At 36.7% G+C, this 12,550-nt stretch overlaps 2 protein-coding genes across 2 annotated transcripts in view; both read left to right on the top strand.

Annotated features, from left to right (window-relative positions):
• Window positions 1-12,550, top strand: part of TDRD5 (tudor domain containing 5) — a 29,463-nt gene that overhangs the window by 6,048 nt on the left and 10,865 nt on the right. Inside the window, exons 7-9 of the mRNA XM_087928691.1 lie at window positions 844-995; window positions 5,239-5,459; window positions 7,025-7,237. Coding sequence (XP_087784817.1) covers window positions 844-995; window positions 5,239-5,459; window positions 7,025-7,237 — 586 coding nt within the window. The remainder of the gene's footprint in view (window positions 1-843; window positions 996-5,238; window positions 5,460-7,024; window positions 7,238-12,550) is intronic.
• Window positions 10,140-12,444, top strand: LOC148126229 (uncharacterized). The gene is made up of 2 exons (XM_087930459.1): window positions 10,140-10,224; window positions 10,995-12,444. The coding sequence occupies exons 1-2, from the start codon at window positions 10,182-10,184 to the stop codon at window positions 12,131-12,133; spliced, it is 1,182 nt and encodes a 393-aa protein (XP_087786585.1). The 5' UTR covers window positions 10,140-10,181; the 3' UTR covers window positions 12,134-12,444.

The following is a 12,550-nucleotide window of genomic DNA, read 5'->3' as shown; positions in this document are numbered from 1 at the left end:
TCTTCTGGGTCCTGCCAGATGTATCTCCTTAGGGGATGGGACCTGCAACATTCCTTGCTTCCCCACTGTAGTGGGTTGGGTGGATATGACTGTAAGAGACAGTTCCTCAGATAACCTGGTCCCTAGTCACGAAGGACTTTAAAGGTGACAAGGGGTTTTGTGATATTTATTAGAGAGGCTTTGTACACTTAAATGTTCCTGCATATGAAATTGCTCTAGTTGCGTAGCCTACTTCAGAATAGAGATGAAACATGAATCAAAGCTAGTTATAGCTTGTATTTCTGTTTTTCACTAAGATCAGACAAATTAGGTGTCATAAAGGTTGAAACTCGAATTTTAAAGCTTTAATAGCTGAATGTAAATAATCTTATGGTTTTATGCTTTACAGTTTTCATATTTCAGGTTTGTTTATTGTTATGAGCCACACAAAGTTGTGTTTTAAGAAGGGTTACTGTACAAATAATTTAAAAAAACTAAATAACACCCCCCAGGTATGACTTAACATGGTTTTTTGGGGGGCAGATAAAAATCAGAGGGCTACAAAGAGAACTCTGTGCTTCTGAAAAAAATTTCTGTGTTCTGCATTTTCGAATGCAAAGAGCACTAGGATAGGCATGAGTTTCACTAGAAAATCACTGCAGGAGTTTGGAGTGTATGTCCCACTGAATTTTCTTCTCTAAAATTAAAACAGCCAGATTGAGCAGTGTTGTTTAAAAATGTATAATTTATAACGGGGTTCTTTGGGCCAATATTTATTGTACAGCATTCTTGAGTACAAAATTTTCCTTATTTTCGAATGAAAATTTATTTGTGTTCTACTATAAATTTATATTGTTCCTACAGAAAAACAAAGAAATGGTAAGATTTCTCAGTCTGATGTATTAGCATGCCAGGAGGCCACTGAAGAGCACGAACTGCCCACTTGGGATTCCCCTTCTGAGGATTCTCTGAAACTGGAGACTAAGTTCCATGTAGTAACAAAGATGGTAATGCCGGTACGGTGATATAATAATAATATATGTTTCTATATAAAAGAGCATTTAACTTTAAATAAGTGTAATATAACCAAAGTTGCATAGAGCAATAACAGCAATAAAATCCAAGAGCTGAAAAGGCAGGGAAAATAAAAATGGCTTTGCCTGACTTCAGAGTGATAGTGACAAGGGTACCAGATAAATTTCTGGGAAGGTGTTTACTATGTGAGCACCACCACTTAAAATATCAATTGCTGTACCCAATGCCAGTGTGGCCTCTAAAGAAAACTCAAGATCTAGTATTCATTTGTACAGAGAAGTAATCTTTTGGTACTCTGTACTAGAGATGAAAATGGAACACGGTGGCTCAGTGGTTAAGACGCTGAGCGTGTTGATCAGAAAGGTTGACAGTTCGGCAGTTCGAATTCCTAGTGCCGCGTAACGGAGTGAACTCCCATTACTTGTCCCAGCTTCTGCCAACCTAACAGTTTGAAAGCATGTAAAAATGCAAGTAGAAAAATAGGGACCACTTTGGTGGGAAGGTAACAGCGTTCTGTACGCCTTCGGCGTTTAGACATGCCGGCCACATGACCATGGAATGTCTTCGGACAGTGCTGGCTCTTCAGCTTTGTAACAGAGATGATCACTGCTCCCTAGAGCCGGAAATGACTAGCATGTATGTGCGAGGGGAACCTTTACCTTTATCTTACTAGAGATGAAGCCGCAAAATGAGGAAAAGACGGGTGTTAAATTGGTTCCAAAATGGAATGGAGCTATTGAAGTACCGGTACTGCATATTCATATTTTTCAATTCTATTTAGTAGTCTCAATCGTATTTTTAATAATATGACATTGCTAATGCACTTCCAAGGGCTGTGTGAGGTCCAAATGAGAATCTATTAAGACATGATTAACTGAAGCCAGTCTATAATCTATCCTGGGATGTTTGTGTGGATATGTGATAGATTAGGTGGTTTTGGCTGGAGAAAAAATGTTATAATTCACACAGGCTACTTGTTTTCTAAGGGACAAAAATAAACCATGAAAATTACCAGACTCTGAATCTGATCCTTCTGAGAAAACACATTTTGTCTATAAAGCTTTATTAATATGGACAATCAACTGTTGCAAGGTCCTTAACCTTATCTATGCTGAATATCTTTTTTAGTCTCATAAAATCCATTACTATTTCCATGTACTAATTTAGCTTACCCAATAATTAAATTAGATAAAAAGGAATAAAATGATTGTTTAGACTAATGATAATTTAACTCCAAATCAATTCAATACTTCCAAGATCCTTAAACATATCTCTTGGAAAAATTGAACAGCAATGTCTCAGCATTCCTTCTTGAATTTACAACTAAAATAATGTAATCACTGAAAAATTCTAATGGATTTTTCAAAATATATCAGTGTATTCCAAAGATGAGAGGATGCATCAATGAGACTGAGTTCTCACATTATTTTCCTGGCAAAAATTATTTCAGGAAATGTGCAAAATTGAGCTTAAACCCTGATTGAAAAGTAAAAAAAAAGTTTCATTTAAGAGTACTTGAAATTGACTGGCATCCATGTGTAACCAATAATTAATTCTATTGCTTCCTTGAAAAAAATATGGGATAATGTTGGTGTGAAGAGTTTTTAGATATTAAGATTCTCATACCTTTCAAGATGTGTATTCTTCCACTGATTTAATGCCAATTTTTAAATTTGTTCATGCTATTTTATGCAATCCTTTCTATTTGTTAAATGATATATAAAATGAAGGTGGGAGATATCTGGATGATGGAGAAACTGTAGGGATATCTTTTGAAAATTATATCCAACTTACAAAAATAAAGCAGGCAACACTATTACACTGGAGACAAATTCCTTGTGTGTGTAATCATACTTGGCCAAGTCATTCAATTCAAATTTCTGTGTATATGTGTATTGTAATATAATGGAGTATACACAATTCAAATATAAAGAGGTCACAAAGATCACAAAGCTCAAACATCACAATGAAAAATTTGAAAGAATAGTGTGACTTCCGGTTTGAACTTCTTTGGCGACAGACCAAAACCTCGTCTCTGCGCCCCAAGCCGGCTGGTTTCGGGGCTAAGCCACCCCGTAGAGGTGGTGAAGAAGGGGGAGACTGCCTGCAGGGTTGAGGAGAGCCGCATGTCTCCTCCCCAGCTGGCCATTACTCCCTTTCCCGAAGGCGGTTGTAGCAGTGGTCAGAAATGACCACCACAAAGAAGAACTCGACCGGAAAAGAATGTGCAGGAGGAAGATAAGAGAAAGTTTTGGTTGACCGGGTCAAACAGCAAAAGCAACAAATAAGGTACCCTGGAATTGAAACTATTAAAAAAAAAAACAATAACATTGTTCCCTAAGAAGATTTTTAAGCTGCGAAGGAGAGAGAAAAGGGAAAAGATTTGTTTTTTTTTCTCCCTTTCCTATACTGACAGCTAAGAGACTTAAGCAAAAAATTGGAAAAAAATCCATTTTGACATTAATAGATATTTAATGCTGAAAATAAAAAGTCAAAGGGATAATAAAGATTTCTGGATGATCAAAAGCTTTTGAAAACAGAAAAGGAGAGAAAAAGAATAAAAGGGCAGGATCTGGAAGGGAGAAGGACTGCCTGGAATTAAAAAGAACTTACAGCAGAATCTCAACAAGACTTCCAAAAGATACATTTTAATTGAAATATCGCAACAAAAACCCCAGGAAGAGGAAGTGGAAAAAGAAATAAGAAGAAATAACTTGGGACTATTTGGATTACTTCATGATTTCTGGATTTTTGGTTATTGTTTTGAATGACTAAAATCAATTGGGTGACTATTTAAAGCTGTTTAAAATGGCTCCACTTTTAGAAGAACTGAAAATGGAACTTAGAAAGTACAAAGAAGATGCACAAGAAGGGAGGTTCTTTTGGCTTCGTATTTCAGTTTTTAGAAATGGAGATTTGGAACTATGAGAAACAACAAGAAATGCCTGTAGAACAAGAAGATTGCGACAAAGAAGAAGCCATCTTTAATGAACAGGTAATCTTAGGTGGGGGAAAAAGGGAAAGAATGGAAAGAGAATGGAAAGTTTAAGATTGGGAAAAACAACTCCCCCCCCCAAATAGAGTGAAAAATAAGTATAAAATCCGAAAGCAACAGAAGAGGGAAATGCAGAAGAGAGAATTAGAAGTAGAGAGGCAAGGGGGTAAAAAGGGGAGGGAGAAGATGAGAGGGAAGAAAGAAAGGAAAAGAAGTTAACAAGGACAAAAACAAAATATAGAGAAACAGGGTCTATTTAGAGATAATGGGTGAAAATTTAATGGAAAAGGGGATTCTGCAAAGGTACATAAGATAGTATTGTTATATTAGAAATAGAAATAACTTTAGAAAATATGAAACAATGTATGATTAAAATGTTTGATAAAATAGCTATCATAATTCAATGGACTGCTTGTCAATAAATAATTGTAACAAAATGAATATTTAATGATTTACAAAACATGAAGAGAAAGGGAAAAATTAATTATGGAGATTATATGTGTCTTTAAGGAAGTATGATATTTAATTGAAAAGAAGTGTTAAAGATGTTAAGATTTTAATGATTATTAATGATAAAACTGAATTGGAATGGAATGAGGGTTTATAATTACATATATTTATAATCCTTTTTTTTTAAAGAATATAGTGCGTACTATAAGAATGTACCAAGCAGAGTTCGATTGAAACTTACGTATCATGTATTATATTGAAGGTCATAACCTTAAGGTATATATTGAAGTTTAAATAAGAGTTGAATGGATGTAATTAAAAGATATAAAGGTGTTATACTCCAATTAGTAACTACAGGAGAAAATTTGTTTAATGAGAAAAGTTAATATGAAATTGAAACAGAACAGACAAAAGTATAAATATAATGATTTGAATTGAGATGAGATAATCAAAATAAAATTGAGAAAATTAAAAGAGGGGGAAAACTATATAGAAAATGTAGAGTAGTATAAGATATGGAATAGAACACAAAAAGGAGCATGAAATTGAGCTTTGTGTCTGTATAAAGAAGTTCAACCCGGGACCATGCTATTTTCAAAAAAGATGTTTTACTTGTATTTTGTATGTGTGAAAACCCAAATAAAATTTTATTTAAAAAAAAGAAAAAGAAAAATTTGAAAGAATAGCTTTTATGTTTCCTTGCATTGGTTTTTCAGCCAAGAACATTAGTCCTGAGTTTTATGTGAAGGTGATTCTTTTTTCTTTCCTTACATTTGCAGCACCTAGGCATAAAGAAAGATAATATTATACAGGAAATAATGGAAGAAGAAATACCACCAGATGCTGTTCAAGATGAAACTCTTTATTCTCTCCCTAAGTTTGACAAGAATGCTTTTGTTGGATTATTTGTGGAGGACATTGTGTCCCCTTCACAATTCCATGTCCGGATCTATGGTGGAGAAACTTCTGATGAGCTGGAAAATATTATGATTGAAATGAGGTGAAGATATATTTGAGTAGTTTTTGAGAGTTCTGGGGATATCTGCTTTTGCACAAACTTTATTAAAATTGAAGGGAGAGTGAGAATTCACTTTGTTTTCTATGCATGGATGCCTGTAATCCATAACTCTCGACCACTTGCAATGCAACTTCTCTCAAGATGGTTATCCATGCACATTTCAAAGTGTGAACTTTCAACATTTTATTTTATAATTGTCATGATTGTTTGAAAATTTGTGGTGAAAATCTTAAACATTATAATCTCTCAATAATTCAGATTTCTACAACTTGTTTGTATTATTTCCATAAGAAAAAATAGCAAATAAGATTAGATAGAAAACATTTTTGCAATTTTGAAGAAAATAGAAAATTTATTTGTTTATTTATTTGTTTGTTTGTTTGTCAATCATGCTAGATTGTACTGTATGACCACAATCATACTGCGGTCACTGTTTGAAAAGGGTTCTTGTATTTGTAGGCCATAAATTGAGTTTGAGCTGGTGCAGAAGATGAGGTCGAGGCAGTTAAGTCTAGTGTTGTTTGTTACTAATTGATCCAGTCCCAGTGTAGTAGCGGTATTGTACAGGGTTGCATGTATGTGTTCGGATGTACATTCATTTAGGATCCAATCTATAAGAGGTAGATTGAGGTCACCAAGGAAAATAAGAGGATGTGGACAAGAGGCAGCCCACGTCAGCAGTGAAGTTAGTTTGTTTGCATGAACTACTGTATGTCATAATCAGGGGCTCTGTAGAATAGTAAGAAGCGGATAGTGGTATTTAAGGACAGTTCACAAACGATGGTCTCTGGAAGAGCAAGCTCTTGTGTAATTTGAATTTTTCTTAGATTTAGGGATTTTTTTATAGAATAGTACTAGATAACCTAGCCTGCTATTAGGTATGAATCCATGTGTATGAGATATGGAGAGATTGTTTAAGATGCCAGTTGGGATTATAATATTGACAGTCCAGCTGCTTCCTAGTCCTCATCTGTGATTAGAAAGAAAATGTGCTCTGCTATGTGAGAACAGCAGAGTCACCTTAAATACATCAGAGAAGATGAATGAGCAGTATAAGATACATGTATTCTTCAAGAAAGAGTAGGAAGTTCCTACCATTGGAAATTTCAGCTTTTCTACAGAAAGGAGAGAAGTAGTCCATGGAAATGAAGGATGTCTTTGTTCTGCTATTTCTAAACTGATCTGTTTATTATTATTATTATTATTAAAAATGAGATTGGTTAAAAAATGGGATTTTTAAAGTTGGATTATTTTTTGCCAATCCAAATAAAGCCTCAGAGACCAATTTCTGTTTTTTTCTACAAGTATTCCCATGGAATTCAATCCAGCGCAGTTCAGTACTCATCCATGTTTATAATGTTGTAGGAGGAAAGTTGTATTAATCTATGGTAGCCAAAAAACAAGTGTCTGGTAGCACCTTTGCAGACTACAGAGCTGTAGCTCATGTAAACTTGTACCTTTTAATAAATTTGTTAAACTGGTAGTACCAGACCCTTCCAGATATACAGGAAGCTACAGTAGTGATTAATTTGAATCTTCTCTTTCAGGCGATGCTATTCTAGTAAATATGTAGCTAATCGTTACGTCATACCTGAAACCTTCATCCGTCCCGGCCAGCTTTGTTGTGTAAAGAATTCTAAAGATAAATGGTGGTACCGAGTTATCATTCATCGACTTCTTAATGACCAAGAAGTGGAAGTGTTTTACCCAGACTTCGGAAATATAACAATAGTTCAAAAATCTTCACTGAGGCTACTCAAGTAAGTAAACTGTTGTTCTGACCTAAGCCTCGTTCCAAGCAAACAAAAACCAAACAGAGATAAAAGCAAAACCTTTTTAATGCTTCTCTGTGAATTGCATTCATTCGCAGTAAAAACGCTATGAAAACTAATTGTCCCAGATGAGAACAAGCCTTGCCAAGTTTGTGCAAGGCTGCCAAGAACACTAGATTAAATTGCAAGGAAATATTCAAAACCAAAAGTCTCCAAACACAAACTAGGATAGTCCAAACTTCCACAAGACGTGAAGTGCAAGAACTTTTTTTCTTCCTGTAAAGAATCCCACCTTTGAGGACTGGCTTTTATCCCTTAAGGGAGGGGCCATCACCTTGCAACCTTACTCCCGAGTTGCCCATGCTGCTGCAGCTGCTCTTTTCTTTGAGCAGCCCTGCGCACACGTGCACTGGGCACAGGCTCCTTGGGGTCCTCTGCATCACTGCCGCCAGCCTCCATAAACTCCGAAGGCAACACTCCACTCTCTGACAGTCCTGGCCCCATCCCTGCATCACACGCAGGCCCCTCATTCGAGTCCTCGCTCTCTGAGACCTCAGCCGTCCGTACCTGCTGCTGGCAAACCACAACAACTGTCTTTAAAGATGTATAATGACACATAAATGTTTCATTACCCCATTACCACATGCTATAGTTTAGGCTTAATGTTGATCAAGATTGGGACACTAATCTGGCAGTCACAGGCATAGATTGACAAATTAAGATCCTTATCATTGCCTTCTCCCTTTTGTTCCAAGATTAGACTTTTACACTGATCACATTTTCTGATCACTATATTTTTATGACTCCATAATCCCTTAATTTGGGGTAAAGTTGGGGTGACTAAATAGAGCTCAGCATTTACTGGCTGGATGCCCTTCCTAATGCCTACGTGGACTTTGCAGTAAATATTAGAATTCTCTTTGTGCTCTGAAAGAGAAACATCTGTTACTATCCAGGATTGAACTTTTCAACCTTCTGAGTGGGAGGTAAGTGTCTTCACCACTAGGCCACCATGCTACTTTCATTTACTGATCATTATTATTGCAGCTTATTGAGCTCAGAGCCATTGGAAGGCCAGGAAAAGCTAATCCTTTTTCCACCTCCTAAAAACGTGTACAGGATGGAGTGGAGTGTTGCTTCTGTTTTTTAAAGAAAAAATGCCTATGCTATAGGAACAGCCTTATAGGAAGTCCTCTACACACGGCCAGTTGCTTAGCGAGTTTACACAGTTATGACATCCTAAAAAAGGAAACATGATCTGGATTGGAAGTTCTGCAGTCATGTGAACAAATGTTGGACACTCAACAATATTGCCACATTTATGATGGTTTTGATTTCTTGATAGACTGATTAGTTAGCCATTAATCTGACATTTTAGATCATGTTTAAGTTAGGATATGTAAGACAAGTAAGTGATACAGATAGTCCTTGACTTTTGATGATTGTCTTAACCATCATTCAAATTTATGATGGCACTGAAAAAACTTATGACTGGTCATCACACTGATGACCATTGCAATCCCCCTAATGGCACATGACCAAATTTGGGCACTTGGCAACCAGGATGTGTTTATGACCATTGCAGAATCTCAGGGTCATGTAATCACTACTTACGATATTCCCAAATAGCTTCCAACAAAGTGAACATGGGAAGCTAGATTTGTTTAATTACTGTGTAATTCATTTAACAACCAGGCTGATTTGCTTCACAACCACACCAAAAAGAATGGTAAAATCAGATATGACTCACTTAATGGCTGCATCACATTGATCACATGCAACCATCTTAAATTGTGGATTACCTGAATTTACATGTTGTACAAGTGCTGAATTTGGGCAACATGGTAAACTAAAATGTGATTTGTTTTATCAAAATTGAGTAATAATATAATCAAAATGTAGTATCTAGAAATGTTGCTACTTAGTTTGAGGACTGTATATTATGGAATTTTGTGACAATCGTAATACTTCTGAAAGTTATTTATATGGGTTTTTTAAAAATTCAGTAATAAAATGGTGTGTTCCTTGACTTTGCAAACATCCAAGAACCATCGAGCTGATGTTCCAACCCTGAAGAATTTTAATAATTTAGTTCAGCCACCCAGTTAAAAGATTAAAATACATTGGGTATATTTGTGTTAAAGTGTGCTTCAGTCTGAAAATAAGATCAAATATTAGAGAAGGCTGTACTCGTACACTCTAATGTCATTTTTACTTTGTGGATTCTTCCCATAGTTTGCCAGAACATCTAACAAGGTATACTATTATGTGCTATTAAAGCAAAAGAATATCAGAGATGACCAATACTGTAGTTTACATACATGATATTCTTCCGACTAAAATCAGAATTCCAATTTTTTTCTTTTCCGAACAGTGATTCCTACTTTTTTTCGTTTTTTTTTCGCGCCTCCGATCGATCCAGTCAGAGCTAGCTCCGCGGCCATGAGCCACGCCAGCCAGGCAGAGCGAGCTAGTATACAAGGGGCTGGGGCGCGTGCTGGCATCATGCATACAGCCTGTGTTTCAATCAGTCATAGTAGGCATGTCCAAAAGTCGCTGTGTGGAAATGTTCACGCATTTCGCGCAACCAGGCAGTTAGTGTGAAAATAAAAGCACGCAAATATTTTTGCTTGTTATACTGCACATGCTGGATTTGGCCTCCCGTACCTAAAGACAGCAAAAACAGCATGGCTTCTTGGTGGAAAGTTTTGGAAAGAAAGGATGAAGCCCTTGTCAGGAAAATTGATGGAACTGTCCGTGACAGGTGGAATTGGGAATGGACCCAGAGAACTGTTGATGGCACCATGATATCTGAATGCATCAGAAAAGTCATGGAACCAGGGAAAGCATTTTGTGTCTGGTGTGAAAGTGTTATCACCTATGCAAAGGGTGGCCTCGTTGTGATAAAGCGCATATCACAAAGAAGAAACACATGGATGTGAAGAAACTTAGGAAGACAAATTACAGCCTTAGTGGTAAGTTTCATCTCTGTGAAGCCTCTGTGCTGTGGGGGTTTGTTGATCGGCTCAGGTAGACGGCTCCATTCCCATCTTACGTGAATGGGGTTTTTATGCTGGTTTGATTTATTTGATGAAATTTAATTAGAGATTAAGTGATTGAAGGAGTGTTTAGTGAATGCATCCAAACTTATTTTTCAATTTATTTATTTATTTATTCTATTTATTTTGTCTTTTTTTTTTACCCAGGGTAGCTTTATCAGTGGTTATTATAAACTGGTTTACTGTACATGAAGGCCCTGCATATTAATTAATATAGCACCACACAAAAAAATTAAATAAACATATAATTAGACTTGATCACAAACAATTTTGAATAAACAACATGTAAATAACCAATTGTGAACTCAGCAAGTTTAGATCAGGAGAAAAATCATGCCTCCAATTCAACATCTGCCTCAGAGGAAATCTATGAACATTTATGACTTTAGGGAAGATAAATTTGTAAATAATTTCAAAGTATTTTGGTATTGAAACATGAAGTAAATGCGTCATAAATTGTACTTCTAAAAATGTTTTAAAGCGTGACAAATCTTACACTATCTTCAAAAATTATTTCTTTCCTGTAATATTAATTTTATAGGAAATGTCAGTACATAGTATCATAAATTTTATAGTAGTACATTGTTATTAATAATATAATAATTATAATTGTAGCTATTATTATCACCATCATCATTATTATGACATCATATTACTTTGTTTTACCTCTCCCTCTCTTTTTACAGTTGCATTAGCTCCCTCAACATCAACCTCCAGCTCAACGTATGGCTTGCACCCTTCCCTCAAGTCAAACGTAGCACCATCTTGTCCACCTCTTCAAGCCTCGGTTCCTCTCGTGGACAGAGTTACTAACCATGAGGCCATGCTGTTGGCATTTCTTGCAGAGAAGTCGCTTCCATTCAGCTTGGCACCAGATTTGATCAGCTTGTCACAGGCTCTTGCTGGAGATCCCAAGGTCCTAAGTCAACTCTCCATGGACAGAAATACTGCATATAAAATGCAATATGGCCTTGCAAAGACTATCAAAGATGACTTAGTGAAGGACCTGCAAAGCAGCAAGTTCTCAATGAACATTGATGAGGCAACCTCTGACAACAAGAAGAAAACTTTGATGGTCCTGGTGAGCTACTACTCTGATTCTCTGAAGAAGGTTATAATTCAGCACTTTGCCTCACTTAGTTTGATAGTGGTGAACAGTGAGAATCTTGAAAAAGAAATTGATGCATTGCTAAAACAACACAACATACCGTGGGAAAATGTCATGTCTATTCTCATGGATTCCTGCAATGTTAAGAGGGGCTCAAAGGCTGGATTGGAGACACAGATAAGGACAAAGCATGCTCCTCATCTCCTGGACATTGATGGAGATGTGTGTCATCATGTACACAATTCTTGCAAGAAGTTCTCAAGTGCTTTTGAACATTATTTAGAAGAGCTATTCACCTCCATCTACAATGATTTCAAATGGTCTACGGATCTTCGCCAGTATCTGGAGGAGCTGAGCATCATTCTTGGAGCAAAGTTCACCATGCCAGAGAGATACGTTCCAACCAGGTGGCTTAGTGTGTATGATGTAGCAGTTGACACTCTAAGGTTGTTTGAAGTGTACACTATCTTCTCCTTCTCCTTCCTACCTTCATTCGATTGTGAGCATTTTTTCTTCTTGTGCAAGGGTATCTTCAACACAAAGGATATTGGAGACGAAGCTGTCAGGGCTATCAGAGCAATTCAAGTCAAGCTCAGAGAGAAGAAGATGACAGGAGAGGGGAAAGAACGAAAAGAAAGAATCACACAGAAGCTGTTTGTAAATCGCAGCTACACAAATCGCTCCTTCATTTCTACTGTGCTTCCTTGCCTCTATTGAAGTTTGTTCTGGTGTTTCAGAAGAAGGAGACAAAAATCCACAAACTGCATGATGAAGTTGTAGACTTGACGAAGAACTTCTTTGCATGCTTTGTGAAGCCAGAAATATTTCGTGACTATAAAGTGTGTGCAGTAGATGTCCAAGCTGAGACTTCTTTGTTACCATGTATAGACACGTTTGTTGGGCCTGAAGCAAAAGAGATTCTCAAGAAAGAGAAGAAGGAGGTGAAGAACGGATTCCTTACTAGGGCAAGGTCTGCCTATGTTTCAGCTGGAAAATGCTTGCAGGAAAAACTGCCTATCAAGAACAAATTATTTGCTCATTTCTCGGCAACAGACCCCATTGTGAGAGGACACTCCCAAGCACTGAAGTGCATGAAGGCACTTCCACAGCTTCTACCAAATGTCTTGGAAGCTT

Source organism: Pseudonaja textilis, chromosome 3 (genome assembly GCF_049901715.1).
Source record: "Pseudonaja textilis isolate UNSWEBS1 chromosome 3, rPseTex1.2, whole genome shotgun sequence".
Lineage (NCBI taxonomy): Eukaryota > Metazoa > Chordata > Lepidosauria > Squamata > Elapidae > Pseudonaja > Pseudonaja textilis.
Note: the sequence above shows the minus strand (reverse complement) of the source record. Positions and strands in the feature narration are given on the sequence as shown.

Excerpts from the sequence above, each read along its gene's own strand:
- LOC148126229 (XM_087930459.1), top strand. The coding sequence starts at position 10,182 with ATGGATGTGAAGAAACTTAGGAAGACAAATTACAGCCTTAGTG. Across the intron at positions 10,225-10,994 it reads GACAAATTACAGCCTTAGTG|TTGCATTAGCTCCCTCAACA; the intron begins GTAAGTTTCATC and ends CTCTTTTTACAG.